A 27,688-nucleotide genomic window follows, 5' to 3' on the forward strand; every position below is an offset into this window, starting at 1 on the left:
CTGGGCTGCATCAATAGGAGTATAGCGTCTAGATCAAGGGAAGTAATAGTACCACTGTATTCTGCTCTGGTCAGACCTCACCTGGAGTACTGTGTCCAGTTCTGGGCACTACAGTTCAAGAAGGATACTGACAAGCTGGAATGTGTCCAGAGGAGGGCAACCAAAATGGTCAAAGGCCAGGAAATGATGCCTTATGAAGAACGGCTTAGGGAGCTGGGTATGTTTAGCCTGGAGAAGAGAAGGTTAAGGGGTGATATGATAGCCATGTTCAAATATATAAAAGGATGTCATATAGAAGAGGGTGAAAGGTTGTTTTCTGCTGCTCCAGAGAAGCAGACACGGAGCAATGGATTCAAGCTACAAGAAAGAAGATTCCATCTAAACATTAGGAAGAACTTCCTGACAGTAAGAGCTGTTCAACAGTGGAATTTGCTGCCAAGGAGTGTGGTGGAGTCTCCTTCTTTGGAGGTCTTTAAGCGGAGGCTTGACAGCCATCTGTCAGGAATGCTTTGATGGTGTTTCCTGCTTGGCAGGGGGTTGGACTGGATGGCCCTTGTGATCTCTTCCAACTCTATGATTCTGTGATTCTATGAAATGAAAGGTGCAAGTACATCAGTAATGATGTTTAACAATATAAGAAGAACCATATTGGATCAAAACAATGGGTCATATGCTCCAGCATCCTGTTCTCTTAGTGGCCAACCAGATACCTGTGAGAAGCAGGATTCAAACACCATTACTCTCCTCTCCAAAATCACCAAAACTCACCATGTACTCTGTGGCCTTCAGGTGCTCTCCCCCTCCCCCAACTTTTGCAGTCTGAGCAGCAAACTCAGGACATTTGCTGAGCCCATTGTGTGACAGTCTGGGCTGATGGGCTGCTTTCATTCTGGTGGGTCCTAAGTTATACAGACCAGTCTTTTGAGGGAGCTTGTGGGCTGGAACTCACATTGGAGAGGGGGAAATGGCACTTTGATGTCTTGGTTGTGAAGGGATTCTGTTTGGAGTAGCATGGGATTGAGGCCAGCATACAGTAGAGCAATTGTGAAGATAAAACAAACCAGGAACCACCACAAAAATCCCTTTCGATTCCAGCTTCTATACCACTATATCCAAAGGTTGATTATCCCTGCTGTGAGGCATTAAGGACTCTTCCTGCCCCTTCAAAAACTTACCTCTCTCACCCTGATCTGGCCACAGTGATCCATGCGACGGTCACCTCCAGGCTTGATTATTGTAACTCACTCTATGCGGGGCTGCCCTTGAAGCTGACCCAGAAACTCCAGCGGGTGCAGAATGCGGCGGCGAGACTCCTTACGGGGTCCCGGCCGCAAGATCATATTCATCCAGTGCTTTACCAGCTGCACTGTACTCCCAGTAGAGTAGGATCAGGTTTAAGGTGCTGGTTTTGACCTTTAAAGCCCTATGCGGCTTGGGACCCTCGTACCCACGGGACCACCCCTCTTGATATGCCCCGCGGAGGACCTTAAGGTCCACAAACAACAATACTCTGGAGATCCCAAGCCATAAGGTGGCTAGATTGGCCTCTACTAGGGCCAGGGCCTTTTCAGTATTGGCCCCAACTTGGTGGAACGCTCTTTCACAGGAGACCAGGGCCCTGCGGGATTTGTCATCTTTCCGCAGGGCCTGCGAGACAGAGCTGTTCCGCCTGGCCTTTGGGCTGGACTTAGTCTGACCCCTGTGTTTTCCTCCCTCATGGCTTGGATTTATGGACTACTTAAAATGAGGCTGCATTTTAAATTTTAATATTGTATTTTAATCTGTATTATAATTAATTGCTTTTTATGTTTTATTGTAATTTTATTGGTGTTAGCCGCCATGAGCCCAGTTTTGACTGGGGAGGGCGGGGTATAAATATTATTATTATTATTATTATTATTATTATTTCTAAAAGCTAATTCCAAAATGTACACCCCACATCCCCTTAACCTACAGTGGCTAAATCACATACCCTCCAAGTTTCCCAATTTCCCAGGAAGCTGTCCCGGTTTCTGATTGGATCCCGGACTGTCCCACTTGTAGGATGTGCCCAGATTCCTCAGAGAAATGTTGGAGCGGATAAAATAGGATATCCCTCTTTTCACTGGAGAAATTTTGGAGGAGGTGAAACCTTTGAGGAAGTTCCCTCAAAGGTTTCATGTCCATTGCAAGATCCATATGTAAAAAAGGAAAGGGAAAGGACCCCTGGACGGTTAAGTCCAGTCAAAGGCGACTATGGGGTTGTGGCACTCATCTCGCTTTCAGGCCGAGGGAGCCGGCATTTGTCCACAGACAGCTTTCCGGGTCATGTGGCCAGCATGACTAAACCGCTTCTGGCGCAACGGAAACACTGTGACGGAAACCAGAGCGCATGGAAACGACGTGTACCTTCCCACCACAGCAGTACCTATTTATCGACTTGCACTGGTGTGCTTTCGAACTGCTACCGTGTTTCTCCAAAAATAAGACACTGTCTTATATTTATTTTTCCTCAAAAAACCACATGGTGGCTTATTTTCAGGGGATGTCTTTTTATTATTATTAAGTATGGTACAGTTTAACCTACAAGGTTAAACTGCCTATCACTGTGGCTTATTTTCGGGGTATGGCTTATTTTTGGAGAAACACGGTATGTAGGCAGGAGCTGGGACAGAGCAATGGGAGCTCACCCCATTGTGCGGATTTGAACCGCCAGCCTTCTGATCTGACATATTTTAAAGAGCACCATTGGTAATAGCCCTCTGATTCAGGGTTGACCAGAGACATTTCACTCCTTCAAAGGACCAGCAAACCAACCAGCAGTCTGAGCTGGTTGACAGTTCATTTCCAAGCCAAGTTCAAAGGGCACTTGTTGTCATTTACAACCCTATATAACTTAGGCTCCAAATATCCACAAAACTGCCTCCTTCCCTAGAGGCCCTCAGGTGCTAAGATTGGCAGAGGGGCTTCTTGGTAGTTCCACAGCCCTTGGAGGTTTGGGGAGTGGCAATCCAGGGGAGGGCAGCATTTTCTGCGGCAGTCCCTTAAGCTGTGGAATTCCGTGCACCTGGCACCATTATTGTATAGGTTTTGGTGTCAGCCAATGGTGTACCTCACTCTGGTCTCCAACACCTGTGTTAGGACCCACCTTATCTTTCCGATTGTAAATTGATTAACCTATTTTAGTACAGCAATACCTCCGCGAACGTCTGCCTTGTCTAGCGTCCATTCCGGCAACCATCCGCTGCAAACCCGGAAGTACCGGAATGGGTTACTTCCGGGTTTGCCACTTGCACATGTGCAGAAGCACAAACCGCTCCATGCACGGCGCTTTGCCCTGTGTCCTTTTCGGCTAGCAGCCGGGGCTCTGGAATGGATCCTGGCTGCAAAACCAGGTATGACGGCAATTTTATTATTACATTGTAACATTGCAGATTTGGCTTAGTGCATGGCCTCTGGTTTATGTCCCCGAGATGTAAACCGATAATAAACCAGGGTTGCAGCTCATGGTTTGCCCTGAGCGAGACACACCTCAAACCTGGATTCAGACTCAAACCAACCAAGGCTTAGCTGACAACCGCAATCTCCTCTCCACAAACCTACACAATGCACGCCAAGCCATAGTTTGGCTTAGCATTACAGACACACTTGATCCAAGTGTGGCTTAGTTATTGGACAAAGTTTTGGGCTTTCCTTGCACAAAATGTTTTCAGGCTGCTTTTGGCGAAGACAGTCTCAGCCCAGCCTACTTCATAATGGAACACAAAACAACCCCCATATACCACCTTTAAAAGGAAGCAGGAATACAACACTTTCTTTTTATTTTTTTACAAAAAAGAAGAAATCACGTAAGTTTATTTTTTTCCCCACTTCAAGCTTATAAAAAACTTGTTAGATTCTTTATACATATGTACAAAAGCACACAAAACACACACACAAAAACAATAAATAGGGAGGGGTAGAAGTTTTACAAAACCCATTATATACACAGTGAACTGCACAAGGCTTCAGCACCACTGAATAAATATGTGGCACCCGTATCACAGCTAATAGGCCAAAGGCTTCAGTTCTATGGGACCAAGAAAAAGCTTCCAACTACGTGGAAAAGAATCTTGACTTTGGTTGGGACAGGACTAGAGAACGACTGAAAAGTGCTAGAGAAAAGCATTTTTTTAAAAACAGCAGCTGTTCCCCTTGTCCAGAAGGGTCTCATACCAACCAACATTAGCCTTCCAGTGCACAGCAGTGTGCTTCCAACTGGGTGATTCTGTAGTAGCATATTTGTACGTACATTTCACAAACATTTTTTATGGCCAAGGCACTTGTTTTGCAATTGGAGGTACACTGCACTCATTTTCAAATACGTGTTTGTGTGTGTGTGTGTGTGTGTGTGTGTGTGTGTGTGTGTAGGGCTGCCATATGCCTAGGAATTTCCGAAAGGCTGTGTTTTGTTGTGGATCTTAGGAAAGCGTATCGGCAAAAAAGCTCAACAACTTTCGGGGTGCCCTGGTTTTTACTTTTTGAAATATGGCAACCCTACGTGTGTGTGTGTTTGAAAATGTGCATGATTGAATCTTGCAATCATATTTAATTGATTGCTTGTGTGTAGCTGACTGGGGAGGAGGCTACCATTGTGCTAAGTCACAGAGATGTAGCGAGTCACCTCTTTCGTTGGGCGCATGCTTTGGGTGGGTACTTTGCCGTAGCCTCTGTAGCTATTGAATCAATCTCTCCCAGCATCCTTGCAGTTCTGTTAACAGTCTTGCAGCTTGGGGATGGCTGAGTTTTAAAGGACATGACCTAAAAAAGCATGAAACTGGCCGCAAGTTGAATAACTGCCTATTCTTTTGTAACAGTGAACTCATTCTCCAAGGAGTGATCCATAGATGGGCCAAAGTAGTGAGATTCACAACAGGCAGGGAGATTATCAAGGCACAGGGCTTCAAGACCCAATAAGGATGGAACATGCCCAGTGACAACAGAATGTTGAGCATCTGTTGAGGGTGGAATGGAAAACCAAAGAGGGGTTATGGAATGGAGGCAGGGATGGCTGGAATTCTTATACAGGGGTACACAACAACATTTTGCTGCAATGCATTTGTTGCATCACAAAACCAAAGCTTGTTTAGAATGCTAGTTTGTTTTGAAATACATATACTGTATATATGCATTTCAGGGACATCGTTTTTAGTGTGTGAGTGCAGGGTGAAGTGATTAATGATAAGTTATTTGGGGATTATTATTTTTACTTAAATGGAACGGAGGTAGTTGTAATCCCCCCCCCTCTCTTTCCTTGCTAAATGTAGATACCTAAGCACTATTCACTCAGTGGTTCAGGTACTCAAAAAGCTGGCTCATACTTTCAAACTCCTCTAATTGTGTGAGCTGGAGGGGGGGGGGAATGGCAGTCACCATCACAGTGGTGGGAATTTGCTTCCTGTATGCGCAATGCTCTCCCACATGGCAGTGTAGACAATCACCTGGAGAAATTCAAGCCCCTCATCTTATGATATACAAACAATGCATGAAATTTTTAAGATCGGCTTGGGTGCTTCCCTCTCAACAAAACACCGCACAATAGTAAAAACTACGGCTGAGAATCAACACACAGTGTCCGTCACATTAATGTTTCAACTTCCATACGCTCTAGGCAGGGCCAATCCGAATATTCAGGAAATAAAATAATAAGAATAATAATTTATTATTTATACCCCAGCCACTCTGGGCGGATTCCAACAAAACATTTAAAGTGCCACATGGCACAACATTCCTGCCATTATACCATTTCACACTGCATGTGTGTCTAGTGGGAAGATACGCCTGAATGTCTGTCCCACATATAAATCCTCCTGCATGTTGAAAACTAGTACAGATGTGCTAGAAACAGGTCTTCCAGCCCTTATAGTTTTGAACAAACAGGCAGATTTTGATTTGAGGAAAGGAGACAAAAAATGTGCGCCCCAATTCCTGCAGTCTGAAATAATACAGCCTCCAAGACTCTTGGCCACATGTTTGGTCCAAATACAAAGACCAGCCTATAGAAAAGTATGGTGCAAAGGAAGAGCTTGCACATGAAAACTCATCAGGATAAAGAGGTTTAGGTGCCTAAGGACTCTCCCAAAGAAGGATAAGTTTAGTAACAGGCTCTTGGGAGTTGGAGGGAATTATTAAGGGTAGCCACTGAAGCCATAAATATGTGATGCTCTGATTTTTCTAGAAATAATGTCCATGTCATCACAGTTCTTGGCAACGAGGACATCCATCCTGAAACAGCAAACTGTTGCAAGTGCTAGCAAGAAAGAAAAAGAGTTTGCAGCAACATCTTTTCACCCAGAGCTTGTCTTCTGCAGTTGCCTTCTCCAGTTGAGTTGGCTGGTTAGGTCCTGGATGAATGAAGAACGTCATCCAAGAAGGACATTTCAGTGCATGCTTCATACTGATCTAAAGGTGGAGAAAGGAGAGAGGGGGAGGAGAAGATTTAAGCGGCTTGAATGCAATTTTATACAGTCCGACAACATTGCAAAGTGGCGAGAAGTCTTCACGGGGCCAAATTTGACATTCGTGGAAACTTATGGAATGTGTGGTTTGACCTAATTGGCAGCAGACTTGCCGAGGACTGGGAAACCACAAAGCGGCGCTTTCCATAAGCCACACAAAAGTTAAGCCTGCCTTACAATAAAAGCATTCCATTGGCAAGACTTGACTCAAATCCCACGGGACAGTTAAGAGACTTTCTAAAGCAGACATTAAAACTCACTCGACAAGTGAAATTCAGGGTTGCATCACTCGCTGCATGATATCCCCTCTGTGCGCACACCCCAAAATAACTTCTGACTGTGCAAAGGAAGTCCCCCACCCGCCTTGACCCCCGTGCACCTCCTACATCTGTTGTGCAATTTACCTCAACCCTCTGGAGCAGATTTGCTGATGGTGTGGGGAAAGGAGATGAGGGAAAGTCCTGTGGTGCAAGCAGAAGTCATTCTGCTCGCCAAATAATTTAGCTGAATATTGCCCACAGCAGTCAAAATGCTCTAGAGTGCAACTGCTTTTATAGTGTCAAAAATGAGGCATATAATCCAGTATCTTCATGCATTGTAGGGAGGGACTGATACTCAGAGCATCCATGCAGACATTCCTCAGCTCAATCCATGGGATTTCCAGCAGAAGCAGAGGTAGCCATTGTAGGACCCTCTGAAAGTTGCTGCACTTCCAACTCCATCAGCCCTAGCCAGCATGGATAAATGGCTAAGAAAGATGGGCTACTTTCAGCTGGACTACCTGAAAGTAAAGTATCAGGGAGCAGAGCCTGAGGAGAACCTCTAGCAGAGACTTGGGGCAGTAGGGCCCTAAGTAAAGGCAGCCCCACTTGCTTATCTTAGCAAAACATGGTAGGAACTTCCAAGTATTTCATGTTTACTTGAACTCCAGGTCAACAGAGAGCCTTGCGATGAAACCAGCAAGTTACACTTTGCAATACGGTAGGTCCTGCAATGTACGCACCAGTTATGTTCTAGGGATTGAGCCTGAAGCAAAAATTGTGTATAGTCAAAACCCAATGGGTTCAGTGGCAGGTAGAATTGCCAAAGTCATTTCCTCCAGAATCCCACCCCCTTTTTAATTTTTAAAAGGTTGTTTGCCACATGTGTAAAGCTGAATGCGCACAAGTTAAATGCATGCAAATGGCGGGCTTCCTGTGCTGCAGAGAAGAGCATAGGAAACAGTCTTACACCAGGTAAGATCAGTGAGTCATCTGGTTCAGTATTTTCTGCAGTGCTGAGCAGTGGCTTCTCAGGGATTCAAGCTAGGTCTCTCCCAGCCTTACCCAAAGATGCTGGGGATTGAACCTGGCGTCTTCTGCACGCAGAGCACTTGCTCTGCCACTGAACCATAGCCATTACCCAACAGCACATTCATCTTTGGGGTCCTGTCAAGGCTTACGTTGTTTGGTTCCTCTTTTGCCACCCATCTCGACATTTTATGAACCAGAGTTCTTCGCCAGGAGATATGTTGGTCTTCTGGGGGTCTTCTGCACAAAAGGTGAGCCTGAAACAAACAAACAAACAAGCAAAGTATGTAACTACTACAGTCCCAAGACTAAAGTATCTAGCTGACCATTTGGGGAACAGAACACTGGAGCTCGGATCAACTTACGAAGACAGTTCCTATATTTGCAGGGAGTGGATATGGATGCAGACCTTCGGCTGTATATTCACAGGCTATTGGATATCAAAGGCCTGCCATCTCCTTGCTTGGTTAACATGATGGCCTCATTATGATAAACCATAGCTAACAGTTGACCAGGGATGCTTCAATCTGCGTTGTTGTTGTTTGCTCCTCCCACTATCACAGGGAAAACAAGGATCCCAGCTTTTTGTCCAAATAAGGACTTGTGTTTGTTTTTCTCCCTGCAAAACACAATCTGTAGCAGAGGTCTGGTCTTGGCTTACAGACCATGGTTTGCATGAAACAAACGCCATCCCCCAGCTGACATGACGCTAAGCTAGGGATTGCGGTTGATTTCTCACGTGCGATAACGGGAAGGAGCAAAACAGCCCATACTGTTGCATGTATGGTAACCTATTAACCACGGTTTACTGTGACATGCAAACTGAGTTGATGTGACTCAAAAGTTAATACACACACTTAAAGAGACGTCTGCAGCATGATGATTTTGGAGTTTCTAACAAGCCCAAAAATATATCCTTTTGTCTTGTCTGAATCAAAGTTTGCAATCATTCAATTGCTTAGTGCCCTGGGCTTACTTCTGCTGAGTTTCACCAGATTTCACACGGATCCGCCTGATCTGGAGCTCCTTGGACGAATTCTCAGGCCGAGTCCAGTACATTTTCAGCTCTCTCCACAAGCTGTACCAGGACTGAGTGGAACCTTCCCAGGTGAGCTTGATCTTCAAGACATCGCCAACATCTTCTTCAGTATAGACAAGGAAGGTGTTTGTGTAGTTCAAGCCAATCTGCTCATACCTGAGAATAAGAGGTACACAACATTTCGTTAAGGAAGTGCAGAGGCAGGGAGCAACTCATATTTGCTTGTTATGGTTTCGGCAAAACAACCCTAGTTGACTTAACGCTAAGCTAGCAATTGTGGTTTCTTTCTCCGCTGTGATAACAGGGAGGAGTGAGTGCTACTGTGCTTGAATCCTGCTTGCTGGTTTTCCCAGAGGCACAGTTCAACCACTGTGAGAGCAGGATGCTGGACTAGATGGTATATTGGCCCGATCCAGCAGGGTCTTTTTATATTCTTATGGTTCTCAAAAGCCTGTCAAAAGCCTGTCTCGTGGTTCATCCTGTCAATAATAATAATAATAAAAATAATAATTTATTATTTATACCCCGCCCATCTGGCTGGGTTTCCCCAGCTACTCTGGGAGGCTTCCAACAGAAAAATAAAATAATCGATTAAACATTAAAAGCCTCCCTAAACAGGGCTGCCTTCAGATGTCTTCTAAAAATCTGGTAGTTGTTTTTCTCTTTGACATCTGATGGGAGAGCGTTCCACAGGGCGGGCGCCACTACTGAGAAGGCCCTCTGCCTGGTTCCCTGTAACTTGGCTTCTCGCAACGAGGGAACCGCCAGAAGGCCCTCGGTGCTGGACCTCAGTGTCCGGGCAGAATGATGAGGGTGGAGACCCTCCTCCAAGGAATCAAATTTATTAAGGGTTGTATTTACTTATTATAGCTTGTCTTTCATCGAGCTTGGATGAAAGGCAACCTATCCACCACTTCCCATTAAATATGTCAGTGCCAAATCCTACGGGGGGGGGGGGAGCAAAACATGCCAATGAAGTCTAAGTGTGCCCAGTGGCCATGAAATGTTAACTCACCATCGGAAGGGGAAAGGACAGAAAAGCAGGGGGTGGGGGGCAATGGAATGGGATATCAGGGGCAGGGGCAAGGGCAAAGGCAAAGGCATGACTGCCTGGCTGCCTGGGACCCTGAAAGGGAGCACTTCACACTGCAACATTTTGTTGCAGGCCTGCCTCGTCCCCCACTAGCATTCAGATAAAAGAGTGTGAGGTGTGCACTCAGTTAGCGCTTGGCGACAATATCCAGCATAAACAGTGTGTGACTGCCAGTATACCAAAGAATTGTCTGCAATGCACATTAATTCAATTACACGCTTGCACCGGTTCATCAAAAGCCACTGATCTGGTAGTCCATTTTGTCAGCTTTAATCTACCTGCACAAAAATGCGATTCACTGAGATTTGGCCTATAAACACAGCAGAATGAGACAGGGCAGCGTGGTGGTGACAGAATGAAATGAACTAGGCTGCAGGTGTGTGTAATAAATTTTTCTCTTTCATTTTTTTTTAAAAAAATTAACTGCAAGAAGAAAAGTAGCCCAGCCAACTCCCTGCACTATTAGCTTTCTTCTTGCAGGAACTTTCTTCTTTTAGGGACTTCCCCCTTTGAAGAGGTCCGCAGGTGCTGCTTATGCACAGAGGGAGAAGTAACACACACACCCCACGCTCCAATCTGGAGCAACCAGCCTACTCAGTCACAGGCTCAGGAATTGCGGGGAGAGAGAGAGAGAGAGAGAGAGAGAGAGAGAGAGAGAGAGAGAGAGAGAGAGCGCAGGGATACGCTACAACACTTTGTTGCAGGGATCCCCACTTGTTTTGTTCTTAATGCCAGCTTGAAGTTATAGACAGTCATTTGAATCGCGATCCTGTCTGAAATGAGCTGCTCCAGTGACTCACTCCAGAACTAAGGTTAAGAGAGAGAGAGAAGCTTTATAATAGCCTATTAGTATAAGAGTCGACTTGAAAGAGGGTGCAGGATTGATGTTTGTAGTTCTCCACTTACACTTCCAGAGGCAGGGGCTGGGAGTCCCCACTGGTGCCGTGCAGCGTAACGGAGAAAGTAGGCTCTGTCTCTCCCATGCTTTTGTAGCTGAAGACATGCATTTTCATTTGGTAGTGGAAAACTGCAGAGACACAAGTGAAGACACTTCAACGCGGAGCCAAGATTGGGGCTACAAATCCTTTGTTCCCATTAAGCAGACGTGGTTTGCAAGGCAAGTGCCAGCTGGCAGGGGATCTGCCCTGCCTTTGCCAAGCAGCGTTGCTGGCACTCTGCGCACATTAACCCCGATCAGGAGCAGATAAGACATAGATGAGGAACCAAAAAAGCAGCTGTGTTTCCATCATTTCCCCCTGGGGAAGGACAGCTTTCTCTGGTCTCCTGCAACGACTGGCCATTTACACCTGGAAATTACTTGAAGGGAAGTATCAAGAGTGCACCCTTGCGAAGGGGCAAAGCTGGGATGCTTCCTCGGAGGGAGGGTTTTAGTCTGCCGCTTGTGATGCAGAGCTCTTTTCAACAGGGCTCCCAGACCTACCACAGCTCTTTGCTGGGAGCAGAGCCAGGGCTCCCCACGCCGGGACATTCAGATTTCACTTAAAAGCTTATTTCCCCCTTTAAAGAAGGGAGACGTTTTCTCAGCAACCTGGGCTTCAGTGCAAACTGCGTCACGTGTCACCTGCACCACCGACGCAAGATGTGGCAACGGCCATTGGGTTCATGGAATTGTAGAGTTGGAAGGGAACCCCAGGGGTCATCTAGTCCAGCCCCCTGCAATGCAGGAATCCCAACTAAAGCATCCGTGACAGGTGGCCTTGCCTACGGGAAGCCTGCAAGTGGGAGCTGAATGCACCAGCGCTCTCCACACTTCTGATTCCCAGCAACTGATGTTCAGAGATATACTGCCTTCAACAGGGGAGCTAGAACACTCTTCGGCACTCAAGAAGAGCCCTGAAGCCCCACAGGGGATGGAAGCTAACCAGAATGGGTCTACAGCCCCAGAACCCAGGGTTCCCTCCTCCATCCCTGAGTCCCTGACACTAACGTACTCCAGAACAGTCTTTGATAAACCAGCAAGAAGAACTATACTAGAACCATCTACTCCAGCTACTCTTCTCATAGGGATAAACCAGTGGCTTCATAGAGGATATGTCCATCAGTGGCTATTAGCCATGATGGTCAAATGCGGCCTGGAAGCAAATTAGCTCTGTCCGCAGTGTCTGGTGCCTTCATACCGCACTTGTTGGCTTCCTGGAGGCATCTGTCTGGCCACAGCTGGAAATAGATTCCTTGGCTATGGACTCTTGGTCTGATCTAGCCTTCTTACCAGCTCTGCAACCCAGAAATGATGTTGAGGGATCAATGTGGGAAGATGTTGTTGGATGCTAACATCCATCCGCTCCAGTCAGCATGGCCAGCGACTAGGAATTATGAGAATGGTAATCCAACATCTACCAGCCTCTAAAGTCAGAGGTGGCCTACAAGCTCCACTCAGAAGTTCTCATATGCTGGTAGGTCATAGAATCATAGAGTTGGAAGAGACCACAAGGGCCATCCAGTCCAAACCCCCTGCCAAGCAGGATACATCATCAAAGCATGAGCGCCAAAGGTCCATGAGCGCCAGTTAGGTGGGTCCATGAAAAAGATGTGGAACAGATGAGGATACCTGCATTTGGTTCTGCACTTGATTTATTTTTTTCCTAACAATGGAAATCAATGACATTTTGACCAAGGGTGGAATATCCAACAGGATAACAAAGCTCTGGTCTAGGGCCCACCATTTTTGTAATATGGCACTGGTGCAAAATGGGTTTTTCCTTCACTTGCCTCCCCTTAAATCCAAAAGCAGGATGAAAGTTGAACTGGGCCCCAAAACAAGAGCCAACATTATTTATTTTATTTTTACATCTGGCTTCACTGAACTTTGCTCAAAAAACAAACAAACAAACACCACCAAAACTTTATTTAACTAATTCATAACCTGCTCTTCATTAAAACTCAATTCCAGGCAGTATATCAATATAAAACATGATGGAGTGAACTGGAAATTCAAACCACAACAATAAATCAAAACTACATCACTGTTATTTAAAATATGACGTATGCATTTTTGAATGAAGGGTTTTTTTAAGTAGCTTCCTAAGACCCCAAATTTCTTTTAAAGTGGTTTGTTTCTTTTTAAACAAAAGTCTGGGAACTGCTGCTCGTAGGAGCCCCTGATGCTGTCTGGCACACCATTTCAATAAAAAGGTTTTGATAGTCAGTCAGATGAGAGAACCATCAACACATTTCAAATACAGCCTTCTGGTGTCTGAAAGGAGACACCCCACCCCAACTTGACCATGCTGGGTGGGGAATGATGGATGTTGTAGTCCAAAACATCTGGAAGGCAACAGGTTGGGGAAGATGTCCCAAGGCATATCCTGAGGTGTTGGTGATGGGGAATCCAGATGTAAACACATCCTCAAACAGATAATAGTTTTGCTCTCTGGCTTCTCGAGTTTCTTTTTCAGAATAAAAGCTAACAGCAACAAGGCACTTATAATGACTGAGGGCTGGTGGGGCTACCATGGAGGAAGGCTGCATTGAATGGGAAAAAAATTTGTATGCCACATTGGGGCACGCGGTATATAAAATCTAAAATATGCATCGAATTATCAACAAAGGTCCAAAGTTAAAAAGCAAGTTGGCTATAGAAATGTCAAGAGTATAAACAAGCCCAGCAGTTAAGAAAATGTACATTATAAAATAAAAATGCATTCCAGATTTATGTATCTGGGTAGGCTTACCTAAACAAAAGCATTGTGGCCATTTATTAAATTTCTATCAATAGGAACCCAGGGCAGTTGAGGCAGGTGCTGAATGCAATACTTCTCTAAAATCAATGGGCAGGGAGTTTCAGAGTGTAGCATCCCCACATGAAACAGACCAGACAGGTATCCCTGAAGATTTTTTTAGTTTTTAACGTTTGGTGTTTTATTACGTTTTAATATATAATGGAAGCCACCCAGAGTGGCAGGGTATAAATAATAAAAGTAATTATATTATTATTAATTATTATTATTATTATTATTATTATTATTATTATTATTATTATTATTATTGCATGGGGGGAGGGGATCTGTGGCCCTACAGATGCTGTGGGACAGGCATCCCTAAACTGTGGCCCTCCAAATGTTTTGGCTTACAACTCCCATGATCCCTAGCTAGCAGGACCAGTGGTTGGGGAAGATGGGAATTGTAGTCCAAAACATCTGGAGGGCCGCAGGTTTGACATGCCTGCTGTAGGACTACTAAAACTTCCAACATCCCTGGCTATGTAGCCTTGCCTATACTACAGATGGGGTAAGCAAGGATAAAGCATCTTATTAGTGGGCAAGCTATGTCTTGCATGTGTGATGGTAGGAAAATACAGATCTACCTAGGAAGGAGGCATAGTTTTTCTCCCATTTGGGGACACTTATCACTAGGGTTGCCAGACTCAGTAGAGGACAGGACTTCTGTGCCTTTAATTGCCCTGCTCTCTTTTGAGTCTGGAGACCTTAAAGAGAAACCAGCAAACCCTTTGTTTAATTTCCAAGCAAAGGGTCTGCTGGTTTCTCTTTAAGGTTTCCAGACTCAAAAGAGTGCAGGGCAATTAAAGGCACAGAAGTCCTGTCCTCTATTGAGTCTGGCAACCCTACTTATCACCTAGGCTAAAGCCCAGGCTTTGCGATGGAGAGGCGACTGGGTTTAACAGCAGGTGACAGTAGAGGTTAGTTGGCCATTAGTTAGAGGTTTCTTGGGATAGTTGGGGAAGCTGTTTTCTAGGAACAGTCAAGGAGCCAATGCAACTGCAAAGTACTCATTACCCGTTTCCCATCCAGTAGTTATTCAGCTCAAAACTGCTGCTCCCACAAAGGGTTAAGAATCCCTTTCTCCACACCCATCCTCTGCTCCTAATTACAGCTCTCCACAGCTGCTTTTTATCAAGAAACCACTGGCAGATCATCACCCATGTAATGTCTCTTTAAGCTTTTAGATGAATGTCACGATGGCTTTCCCCCACCACCAAGAACCAAAAGTTGGCTGGCTGCTGCCCAGATTTTCTTTCTTTAAAGAAAGACACACACACACACACACACACACACACACACACACACACACACACGAAATTCTATCCTATCTGTTTCTCCAAAGACACTATAAGGCAGCCAAGGAACAAGAAAAAACAGAATGAAATCATATGAATGTCCTAAAAAACCCAACACCCGCAGATACATTCAAATGAATAAGCAAACGCTATCCATTTGACCAGGCATCCCCAAACTGCGGCCCTCCAGATGTTTTGGACTACAATTCCCATCATCCCTGACCACTGGTCCTGTTAGCTAGGGATCATGGGAGTTGTAGGCCAAAACATCTGGAGGGTCGCAGTTTCGGGATGCCTGCATTTGACAAATTCCAGCACCACAAAAACAACACAGAAATGAGCCAGCAAATAAATGCACAATTAACCAGGTGTCATTTTAAAAAGCAAGGTCTTCACCCCACCCTGAAACAGCACAGCGATGGGGCCCAACAGACCTCGCTTGGCGAGGCAATGCATAGGGCTGGTCCCACGACAGAAAAGGCCCTGCCCCAATTTGACACCAGCTCCACTTGCCAGGACTGAGGAATCTGAAGCAGGACCCTGCCTGGTGCTCAGTTCACATTACTGCCTCCAACTGTGGCTAAAAGCCATCCAAGTTTGTGGCCATCGCGGCCCTCCTGCAGAAATGAGTTCCATAGTTTAACTGTGGAAGAAGGACCTCCTTATGTCTGCAATGAATCTTCCAACATTCTGCTTCACTGGAAATCCACAAGTTCTAGTATTATGAATGAGGAAGGGGAGGAAACCCTGCTCTATCCTCTTTCTCTCTGCTATGCATAATTTTTATAAACTCCTATCATGTCACTTCTTGCTCGCTTCTTCTCTAAACTAAAACCTAAAGGCAAAACCAGGTCACTTGCTGCCACTATAATTTCAGATGCTTGATGGGTAGGGAGCTAAGTCCATAGCCCACAGAGCAAAGATCAGGGGTGGAGCTAGCTCCACTTGGGGGCGGGGACATGGGGGCAGGGCAAGCATCCGGGGGGGGCGAAGTGAGCCACCCATGGGGGTTGGAGTGAGCCGTCCATGGTGGGCTGCTTCCTGGGCATAGCTGCCAAGTCTCCCGTATTCCCCGGGAAATCCCCGTTTTTCCAGCTGTTCCTAGCTGGAAAAACTGTTTTTTCTTTTGTTTTTTCCCGGTTTATTCTAGCGCAGCGGCCATTTTGGAACTGGGCGGAGCATGCTCAGAAGCGACTTTTGATGCTGCTCTGCCCAGTTCCAAAATGGCTGCAGTACGACTTCTGGTGCGGTGGCCATTTTGGAACTGGGCAAAGCAGCATCAAAAGTCACTTCTGAGCATGCTCCGCCCAGTTCCAAAATGGCGGCAGCGCTACTTCCGGTCTGCTTCTTCCGGCCCGGTCCCTTATTTCTCCAACAGCAACTTGGCAGGTATGTTCCTGGGTGGGAGGTGGAGGGAGCCAGGCCGCTTTGCCAGCAGCCTTCCTCCCTTCCCTCTTCCTTTTGACAGCTTGGGGGAGGCTTCCCCCCCCCAGGAAGCAGCCCAGGAATGGGGGGCAACGGCACAACTCCCAAGCCTCCCCAAGCTGTCAAGGAGGAAGGGGGGAAGGCCGCTGGCAAGGTGGTGCAGATCCACCCCTTCCCCAATGGCTCGGGGTAGGCTTGGGAGTCGCAGGCGGGCGGCGCGCCAAATGTCACCACCCCCAGTGATGACACCCGGGGTGGACCGCCCCTGCCGCCCCAATGGTTCAGCATTTCAGCAAGGGAAACCTGCCCCTTGCAGCATGCAACCTTTTAGCTGGGATCTGCAAGGAGACCCCTTCCAGTGCTTCAGATGCTGGCTTGCCTTCCTCTGCAAATAAAACCTGAGCAAGTTCTCCGTGACTGATGGGAACACCAAAGGAAGAAAGGAGCCTACCTTTGAAAGGCATGTCGGCCCGCGTCTTCAAGTACATCTTGGTGTTCCTCTTGTTCCTCATCTTCTTGGCGTTGTAGCCAATGCCGTTGCAGCGGTTCTTGCGGCAGCTCAGGCAGATGCCCTTCCGGAAGCGGCTTGAGTCCGTGCACTGGAAGGCAAAGCTCTGCTTATCCTTGTTCACAAGGGAGTCCACAAAGAGGTGCACGGACCGCTCGTGTTCGCACCTCACAGCCTCCCCGATATCTAGATGGACAGACAGGGAGGAGGAGGAGGAGGAGGAGGGAAAACAGTCGTAAGGCAACAAGCCAGCCGTTTAGCATTCTCCACCTCCGCGGTAGAAAGGCAGCTACACGTGCAGCGAGATTTACAGATCTCTAGGTCCTTTGTAGTTTAGCGCAAGCCAGACTTGGCCACAGACCAGGCAGGCCTCTGGCCAGAAATTCTGCCGTGCAACCAGAAGCGAACGTCGTAGGAGGCATCCTAAAATGCAATGCAGAGCCTAAATTTGGGCCATCTAATAATCTCCAGTCGTTTCACGAACCGAAATGGCTTAATTTTTTTAATTAACATTTTAATAGGATTCAAAGAATTTGGCAAATGCTTGCCAGATCACACAAGTGCCTTTATCCCATTGGCCAGGAAAGGCAGGAGTCAGTTTCTGGTTTCACGAGGAATTAAGTGGAAGAATATCAGCATAGCTTGATGTGTCTATAAACAAAACAGGTGACAAGCTTTTAAGAGGTTGGGGTGCACATTTTTATTTTATTTTATTTATTATTATCACTTTGTCAAAGTAAAATAATAATAATAATAATTAATTAACAACAGCAACAACAACTGGTTATTCCAGGCATCCCCAACCTGCGGCCCTCCAGATGTTTTGGCCTACAACTCCCATGATCCCTAGCTAACAGGACCAGTGGTCAGGGATGATGAGAATTGTAGTCCAAAACCTCTGGAGGGCCAAAGGTTAGGGATCATAGCTGCCAAGTTCTCCCTTTTTTTAAGGGAAATTCCCTTATGCTGAATAGGCTTCCTCACGAGAAAAGGGAAAACTTGGCAGCTATGTTAGGGATGCCTGGGTTATTATATTGTGAATTGCTTCAAGTTGTCTAATGGGAAGAGGTTCGTGAATGAAATAATTTTTCTTCATCATCCTTAATTTTATAACAGAGCAGCCGAGGCTGAGAGAGACACCTGGTCAAGAGTTCACATAGTGAATTCATAGTAGGGGAGAAAGCAAACCAGGGACCTATTGACTCATCGCTCAGTGTTAGTCATTACAAGGCTATAGCTTTCCCAGATCTGCATACTAGCATATCAGGTTTTGCAATGAATAATCCCCTCCTCCTACACACCTATGCATCTGTTTAATATATGTAAGCCAGGAAGAATTTTGCAACTAGAGGATTTGCATCTTCTTAGGCTGAGGACAGCATCTTAACAAGGGCAGGTTACTGTAAAACGTGGCAGATTTAGCAATCTGTGAAGTGTGCATGCACACGGAAGCTCATGCCAATGGCAAACTTAGTTAGTGTATAAGGTGCTACTGGAAGGAATCTATTTTATGTGACCCCCTGCCTGCCTGCCCACCACCACCATCAAAATACAAGCAGAAAGCCTTACTTCCGTAGGCAAGGGACCCCAAGACGTCACTCAAGCCACAGCCTGGCTGGACGTCTCCTCCATTCGGGTAGATGTCAATGTGACCCACGGGCATCTTGATCCCAATGCTGACCCCCAGAGTTTCCCTCGTGTATGTGTGCAAGACATCCACAAAGTCTGCATCGTCAGGAGAGAGGCGTCGGCTAGCGTCGACTCCTTCGAACATCGGGCCGGCTGGATCCAAGCCTGCAGCATCAGAGGAATACGGTTGAGATGGACACAGGGATTTCCTAGGAAGCTGCCTTATACTAATGCCATTTCCCCACTCAACTATTTCCCCACTCAGACCAGCACTGCCTACCCTGACTGGCAGCAGCTCTTCAGAGTTGTGGGCAATTCCCACCATCTCCAGTCATTTTCATGGGAGATTCTAGGAACTGATCGGGGGGGGGCTTCTGAATGCAGGTCAGGTGCTAAGGCTAAATGATCATCCATCCCCTAATTTCAACTTCATTTTAAAAATCACTATTTCTAACATTTATGAACTGACAATTTTTGGCCACGCATATCTGCATTGGTACCATTCGTTCTATTGCCCCGTTCTCCTGCCAGGCCTCGGGTTACAAAGGAGGACCTTGAGTACCCTCAGAGGTTATTGGACTCCAACTCCCATTAGTCCCATGCAGCATGGCCAATGGTTAGGGATTATGGGAACTGTTGTTCTACAACACCCCGAGGATCGCAGTGGATACAGATGTGCAATAAGCCATTGCTGCACATTCTCTATCTTTGACTTCCTCCGTCATTGGACCACCTTTTTAGCTAGAGATGTCTTCCAGCCAACACAGGACACTGGGATTATACCCATATGGGATAGATCCACATGTATATACTTTGTAACTAAGTCTGCCTTCAGGGATCCAACTGTGAACTGAATGTGAGTAAACTTCTTTTACATACTTTACACAAGATTGTGGCGTGTTTATTCTTTTAAGAGGGATATAAGGGATCTTACCAGGAACCTTATAATGAGAGGCTTACACAAGCCTGCAACCAGTAATCCGCTGTGCATTTAAAAGGGGAATGTGAAACTCTGCTAAGTGAAGGAACTTGCCAGTGCAAGTTAGGAAGGATATTAGTAAACAATATATCCTCTCCTGCCTCCCTGAACATTCCCACATTATCCTCATTTACAGCCAGTTCCTTACACAGAGCAGGAATATGCAGGGATCGAACCTGCGACAATGGCGACATCAGAACCACGGTCTAACAAACCGAGCCACACGCTTAGCATGGACTGAGCCACACCATCAGGCAAGCAGAGGGGGCAAGTTCAAACTACCCCAGCCTGTTTGGGAATAGCTTCCAGCCAAGTGCAGAACTGTTGCAGCCGAGACTTACCTTGAGGCTGTGCGTGCAGATTCAGGATTCACCTGTTGTGCCACATGCCACAAACCTGCCTCAAGCAGAGGATGGGGCTTCACAAGGCAACAACGCACATGAATTCATAGGAGGCGAGGGGGAAGTTGATTGGCTTACCTGTAATTCTGCCAATTGTTCCACTAGCATAGTTCCCAGCATAGCCAGCAACGTGGGCCCCGAGGCTGTAGCCAATCAGGTGGACGTTTTGGAGCTGGAAGCGCTCTTTCTCCTAAAAGAGCAACATGAACAGGATTCAAGCCAGTCGCTCGTGGAAGAAGAGCATCTCTGCACTATGAAACACTTTTGAACAGAATTTAGTAAGGGCATCAGAAGAGTCTGACAGATCAGGCCGATGGCAGCATCCTGTTTTTGCAGTGGCCGACCAGACACCTCTAGGAAACCCGTTAAGCAGGATTCGAGCACAAGAGCAACTCTCCAGTCCTGGCAACTGGTATTCAGAAGCATTGCTGCTTCCCAACTGTGGAGGGCAGAGGGCAGCCTTCATGGCTAATTGTCAAGAAGGTAAAGGAGTACACAAAGGGTACACACGGGAACAGGAAAGGTTTAGCGCTTTACGAAACACCATGCCTTCAAGTTGATGACGTAAGTAACATTCGATGCCTCTGACCAATAACAATCCTTGTTTTCTACACCCTCAGCTTTAGGTGGTGCAAGTTGCTTCACGCAGGTTTTTCCACCCCCAAGAAACAGAAGGCGGAATGGATATTATGGGAAGCAAAGCAGGGCCAAGTTCTCCCAAGCAATGGCAGGTAAAGACGTAAGAGCAAAACTATGCATTCAGAGTGAATGTTCAAGGGACAGCCCCTTTTGGACATTTTACATGGCAGCTGCGGGGGAACCACAGGGTCTGGGTGCTCCCTGATGTGTCTGTAAATTGCAAGCATGCCTGGGGTAAGGTTAGAGCCCAATGTATTGGCGTCATAGACAAGGCAGCTTCTGCTCATCTTCCTGGTGGGTGCCCACTCAAAGGTGACATCTTTCCCCTGCAGCCTGAAGTGTTATAGTCCAGAAAGAGCTGTACCAATCAGCAACTATGGATTAAAATAAGCAGTTATGGGTATGTGGAATCTGCCTTATTCTGAGTCAGACCGCTAGTACATCGGTATGTATGTATTCTTTTTATTTAAATGTTGTATAAACTGTGTTTTCATAGAATCGTAGAGCTGGAAGAGACCACAAGGGCCATCCAGTCCAACCCCCTGCCGAGCAGGAAACACCATCAAAGCATTCCTGACATATGGCTGTCAAGCCTCTGCTTAAAGACCTCCAAAGGAGGAGACTCCACCACACTCCTTGGCAGCAAATTCCACTGCCGAACAGCTCTTACTGTCAGGAAGTTCTTCCTAATGTTTAGGTGGAATCTTCTTTCTTGTAGTTTGAATCCATTGCTCCGTGTCCGCTTCTCACGGTGGAGCTGATGGGAGCCCAACACCACCTTCAGGACCATCCATTAGAAGCGGATCACGCACCCTGGGTTTCTGGACGATGGCTCTGGTGCCTGCAGTTTCAGTTTGCATGGGATGAGAAGCGCCAGCATCAGCAACACCACCTGCCCCATCCCCACCAATCAACAGCTTTGGCACACAGCCTGCTGTGTGATGCCGAAGACGGCACCCCCTGCCGGGTCCTGCACCATCCAGGCTGACATTTCTGGAGCACCACATTTGACGCAAGTTCCCAACGGTCGCTTTTCCCATGCAGTTTTTGCTGCTCAAGAAATGGGAGGTTTCCGGCTTGCAAGTTACCTGCAACCAATTAAGCAGCTTGGCCAGTTCCTTTCCAACCACTCGGGTGTAGTTCACAGCATCCGTGTACAGCTGGTGGGCAAGAGGGAGCCAATCGACCACCACCACGTTGGCGTCCTTCTCTCGCTCCTGCAGAGCCGACACCAAGCTCCCCAGCCACGTCTCAAACATGCCAGTCATCTGGAGGAAGAATCCATGTTAAGTTCCTTTCTGGCCAAAGGAGGACCAGCAAGAGACGTAGCTTGGCTTTCTGAGGACTGAGACAGAGGAATCAGTGCCTACTTGTTTCCAGTAGGGTTTTTATAGTGTTTTTAACACAGGTGGCGCTGTGGGTTAAACCACAGAGCCTAGGGCTTGCCAATCAGAAGGTCGGCGGTTTGAATCCCTGCGATGGGATGAGCTCCCATTGCTCGGTCCCAGCTCCTGCTAACCTAGCAATTCGAAAGCACATCAAAGTGCAAGTAGATAAATAGGTACTGCTCCAAGCAGGAAGGTAAACGGCATTTCCGTGTGCTGCTCTGGTTCGCCAGAAGCGGCTTAGTCATGCTGGCCACATGACCCGGAAGCTGTAGGCCAGCTCCCTCAGCCAGTAAAGCGAGATAAGCGCCGCAACCCCAGAGTCAGTCACGACTGGACCTAATGGTCAGGGGTCCCTTTACCTTTAATGTGCTGCATTGGGCACCTTTGAGGGTTTTGGCCAAAGATTAGAACTGACGAATCAAGTGCCTGAGAGAGTGTTATGGTTTAGAATTTCATGCTTGGAGTCACCTAACACCAGTCACCTCATCTGTCACACCTTATTCTGTTAATCTAAAGCTAGTGGCTTTAAAAAAAACAACACCACCAAGCTGCGAATCATGAAGCTCCCAGGTCAAATATCAAAGCCAGAAGACTAACGGAAACATCGACAACCCACCACACCCAATTCCCCATCCCACCCACCTCTTTCCCCCCCTTCCTCATAATGTCTCAACAAGTAAAACTGATGTGTAAAAATGATACTGGTACATGGGAGAAGAAGAAGAAGGGGGGGGAATGAGACATTGCACTACCTTTGTAACCCAAGAAAATGCTTAATAAAAAATAGTTTTAAAAAAATCAAAGCCAGCAGGAATTAACTAGGAAGTGTTGAGTTCTTTATAGACACCTGCCTTTCCTACATATGTTCACCAAAGGGTTTCAAAGAATCATAGAAATGTTGGAAGGGACCCTAACGATCTTCAAGTCCAACCCCCTGCAAGGCAGGAACATGCAGCTGCCCCACATGGGGATCAAACTTGTAACCTTGGCGTTATCAGCACCACGCTCTAACCAACTGAGCTGTCCAGGTTTCCTCACACATAGTGGAGGTCTGTGCATAGAACTGCCACACATACTGCACGGATGGGGCGAGTGCATGGTCACTTAGGCAGTAGGGTGCATGGCTAGTCCAGGGAGTGAACGGCAACTTGTTGACTAATATCACAGCAGGTAGAGCAGGAGTGAGGAACTGCAGAAGTTGCTGGACTACAACTCCCAGCATCCCCCACTATTGGAAACGCTGGCTGCAGCTGATGGGAATTGGAGGTCAGCAGCTGTCTTGGCCCTCCCCGACAGATGCAGAACTCCAACTCACGAGTTCTGCCAAGGGCTTTAATGAGAAGGCTCTGATCGGTACACAAGGCAAGTTACTATTGGTCTCCAGGCTTTCGGACATGGTGGGTCATTGGCATGTACAGAGAGGGAAAGGGGCAGGTAGCTTGGGCCAATGTGGTGCATGGCAGTGGAGCCAATCTCATGTGCCTTCCCTCTTGGAGAGCATCAGTCACCCACTGTGTTGGTAAGCAAGGAGATCAACAATGCCCCATCCATGCCACCTCTGTGGGCACTACTTTCCCAGTTACTCAGCACCAAGCAGAATGTTTCCAGAGCCCTCAAATGGAGTCAAACCAAGTGAGAAACTGGTTTCACTCTTCAAGTGTTTACAGCTTTAAAAACAAAGGATTGAGGATCAGCAACCCACACAACAAAATGTCATAGGACACACACACACACACACACACACACACAAGTTCCTCTTATTCTAAGAGCAACATGAAGCAGCAAAGAGTTCTATTCTACTTACTGCCCATCCATGAATAACGAAGAAGCTTTTAGCAGAGACGTTAAACTTGCAATCTTCCAAATGCTGGTCTTGGCCCATAGTGAGGTAGCAGCCTTTGTCTTCTAGGTCCCTAGAAGTGCGGACATTGAATTTCACCGGCAGCTTGAGAACTTTCGGTGGTTCTTCTGGCTTTAGCAGCTGAGAAATGCCAACATCTGAAACATAAGCACTTACTGGTTAGGGTTTCCATACATTCGGAATTTCCCGGACATATCCAGAATACTGCAGTCAGCAGCAGTGTCCAGGTGGAAATCGGTACAACTGTCCAGTAAAATCCGGGCGTATGGCAGCACATGTCAGCAGTGCCGTTTCTAAACAGTATCAATTGCACATTTATCCAAAGTCCTGTTATAACTATTTAGTTGAATTAATTTGGCAAAATTGATGAACTTGATCCAATGATATACCCAGAGACGGAGCTAACTGCTCCAGCACCGGGAGCGGCACACATGCTGTGCACCCGGGGGTGGGGCTAGCCGCCCGTGGCAAGCGGCCCAGGGGGCTGCGTGGCAATATCACACACACCCCAGGGATGACACCCGGGGCCAGCTGCACCCGCCGCACCCCCTTCTTCCACCAGTGACGATACCAGCTTCTCAAAGTCCAATAGCCATTTACACTTCCAGCACCCCTTTGCGTCTTAGCGACCCCCTAAGTAATCCCACTGACACACCCCCCAGAGGTGGTACCTCCCACTTTGAGAAGCACTGCCCTAGCATTACCCCTCGGATTCAGTAACTGCAGGAGATTAAAACGCTGCAAATATTTCACACACGCACACGAGTAGCTTGCGGAAAGAGAATACTGCCATGAAGGCCATTGAAACTCAAATTCAGGAGAAAATTGCTCGTTACATGCATGATTCAATTAGACGTGCACTCTTCCTACACGTGCAGACCTGGCTTTTGACCAACACTACTCTATTTCCATGCAAAAATCCCAATATTTATTTTAATCCTAATATATCCTCTATGCCAGAGGGGACCCAGGTGGCGCTGTGGTTAAACCACTGAGCCTAGGGCTTGCTGATCAGAAGGTCGGCGGTTCGAATCCCTGTGACGGGGTGAGCTCCCGTTGCTCGGTCCCAGCTCCTGCCCACCTAGCAGTTCGAAAGCACGTCAAAATGCAAGTAGATAAATAGGAACCGCTACAGCGGGAAGGTAAACGGCGTTTCCATGTCCTGCTCTGGTTTGCCAGAAGCGGCTTTGTCATGCTGGCCACATGACCTGGAAGCTATACGCCGGCTCCCTTGGCCAATAATGCGAGATGAGCGCGCAACCCCAGAGTCGGTCACGACTGGACCTAATGGTCAGGGGTCCCTTTACCTTTACCTTTACCTATCCTCTATGCCAGTTTAATATCAAGAAAAATCCAGAAACCTGTCCTTTCCCTCCTTAAGGCAGCAGAGGCGACCAGCTTATCCAAACAAGGAATGCTTCACAGTTTAAGCTGCATTTGCAAAACACATCAGTAGAAACAGTGCATTTCAGATGCAATCAAGTAGAACTACATGGAGTTACACCTTAGTGGCACGCTGACTTACTTTTTAAGTCACAGAACCAGTTCAGCAGCCTAGGCTAAGCATACATCAGCAGGTGAGGCAGAGAGAGAGTGACCATGATTTAGGTCAGGATTTCTGACATGTCGCCTGCGAGGTAACAGAGTGCACACCAGGAGCACATCAAGTGACGGAGCAGTGAGATCTTGGATTTGTACAAAACTCAAGCTGCATGCGCACCACACATTTAAAGCCCCCATCTTTTCTCCCAAAGATAACCTAGGAACTGTAGTTTGCTCCAAATAAAGCTACAGCTCCAAGCACCATCAACACACTACAATTCCCAGGCTTCTTTGCGTGGGGAAAATGCTTTGAATGCATGGCGTGTGCATAGCCTGAGTCCACTTGTTTTCATGCTTGCCCTCTAAGCAGCGGGGAAATGGGCCCAGAATCCTCACATCACCCATCGTCATGCTTAGCACCACCTATTTAAGATCTTGCAGTGGCAGGTCAAGTTTTCAGCATCAAAGCCATGCTGCCATAGTGGAAGCTTTGATGTGCAGTTTGAATATATGCCAGGGTTCATTGCAGCTAGATCTTCCCCTTCCCCCAGAAAGAAACTGCTAGATTCCCCCCCCAAAAAAAAGAAACCTCTAGTTAAAATCTAGAATGTGAGAACAATCACCCGCTTCTGAGCATGTGACCAGAAGGCATCTTTTTCGCCATGCAAGGCAAACAATCACCAAGCATAAAGAGGGCTTGCGGAGCAGACGGTAAAATTCAAGCTAGACTTTGAGGTTTTAAATTAAAAATAAAAGCACCAGCAAGCTGTCAATTTTCGTCTCCATGCACTTATTAGCCTTGCCTCTAGCCAGATTTAAAATTAAAAACTCAGGACATAGTGAAAGATTCTCTCTTGCTATTAATAGCGGAAGAACCTTGATCACTAGCTCCATTAAATATGAGACGCTGGTGCTATAAATCACGAGCACTGCAAGCCCATCGCCAATCGAACAGCAGGCTAAAATAAGGCACTTGCAAGCGCAATTCAGTCTCTACTCAGAAGTACAACTAAGTTCAATGGAGATTACTTCCAGGTAAGTTGCCCTGCAATCACAGGCTAAACTTCTGAAACAGCAGTTGATTCTATACAGGCACACAACCCAGTGTGGTGCTCCTCTATGAGCCGTTAAAGAAAAGGCTATAGTTGCGCGCGCCTTTCTAACATTCCCCATTTTTTTCAACGGGGCTTGCACCGAGTGTCCTCTTGGAAGAGCAAGATTTTAAAACACTTTATGAGCCAGTAGACAGAAGGCATCGTGGTTTAGAAGCAGGGCACCCATGACACCGAGTCCGGCTGCTCTTTCATGCATTACAAGATGCAGCAGAGCGAGCTCGCGGAACAGCAAATCACGTCCGCGCTTTTCACTGCCTCAGCTGAAAGTTAAAGGCAGGCTTCGCCTCCGCGCGGCAAGGCAAAAGATGCGCTCCGCTTGCCTTTCCCCACCGGCGAAATGCTTAAGTTCCCTTTGTTGGTCTGGGGAGTTCCAAACACGAGGCTTAAAAGCCGCATTCGTATCGCTTCATGACCACAAACATTACAATTGTCTCACTTTCCCATTCAGCAGTCTCTGTCTCACACACAAACACGCCCATACGCGCTCCAGAAACGAAACACAGAATCGCAAAATTGGAAGGAACTGCAAAGACCACATCTCCAGAATGAAAAAGCAACTCAAGGCTCGCGCATCCCAGCACCCAGGTGCGCTTCACACACCACTAACGCGCAACAGGCAAAAGGCGCACCATCGGGCTGCAAAAGCAGGCTAGCTGTGCGCGGCTCCCTGCCCGTCTGCTATCCCAGCACCCATTTTGTCTCGACACCGCCCCAGGGAGAAAGCCACCCTCCTAGGGTTGCCGTGTGTCTCCCCCACCCCCCAGGACATGTCCTTTTTTTCCATGGGTAGAATCGTCATAGCGATCCATAGTTAAAAGTAGAAGTTGGCGAAAGTGTCCTCTTTTTTGCTCTTCAAAATATGGCAGCCCTACACCCTGCAGCCCCGCTTACCTCCTTGGGGGTCCCTCTCCGCTTGCAAGGCGTCCTCCCGGGACGCGCAAGAGGCGAGAGCGATGCACAGCAGGACGGCAAAAGTTCTCATCGCTCCAGCAAACGCCGGGTCGTCTTCTCCGCCTCCTCTTTCCGATGCTGCACTTGACTTGCTGAGGCTGCTCAAACTTCTTCAGAGCCGGCTTTTTCTTCTTTTTCTTCCCCCCTTTTTCTTTTGCTTTGGGGGGAAAGGGGGCGAGATGATGCTGAGCCTGCAGAAACGGCAAAGCACCGGGCTTTCTCTCGAAGGAGGAGGAGGAGGTTGGAGAAAGAGGCGAGAGGCGCGCGCGCAGGGAGCCGAGCAAGGAGCAACTAACTTGCAAGCGCAACGGCGCAGCA

General features: G+C 47.2%; 1 protein-coding gene across 2 annotated transcripts; it reads right to left on the reverse strand.

Annotated features, from left to right (window-relative positions):
- Positions 1-3,705: 3,705 nt before the first annotated feature.
- Positions 3,706-27,688, reverse strand: LIPG (lipase G, endothelial type). Of its 2 annotated transcripts, XM_035100821.2 has the most exons (10): positions 27,311-27,688; positions 23,706-23,899; positions 21,602-21,781; positions 19,953-20,064; positions 18,435-18,659; positions 16,809-17,051; positions 10,804-10,924; positions 8,742-8,960; positions 7,918-8,022; positions 3,706-6,420 (listed from the first exon to the last, which is right to left on the reverse strand). In XM_035100821.2, the coding sequence occupies exons 1-10, from the start codon at positions 27,399-27,401 to the stop codon at positions 6,411-6,413; spliced, it is 1,500 nt and encodes a 499-aa protein (XP_034956712.2). In that variant the 5' UTR covers positions 27,402-27,688; the 3' UTR covers positions 3,706-6,410. The 2 variants fall into 2 exon arrangements, with proteins under 2 accessions (XP_034956712.2, XP_034956713.2); XM_035100822.2 differs by lacking the exon at positions 3,706-6,420 and having other exon boundaries at positions 7,914-8,022.

Source organism: Zootoca vivipara, chromosome 11 (genome assembly GCF_963506605.1).
Source record: "Zootoca vivipara chromosome 11, rZooViv1.1, whole genome shotgun sequence".
Lineage (NCBI taxonomy): Eukaryota > Metazoa > Chordata > Lepidosauria > Squamata > Lacertidae > Zootoca > Zootoca vivipara.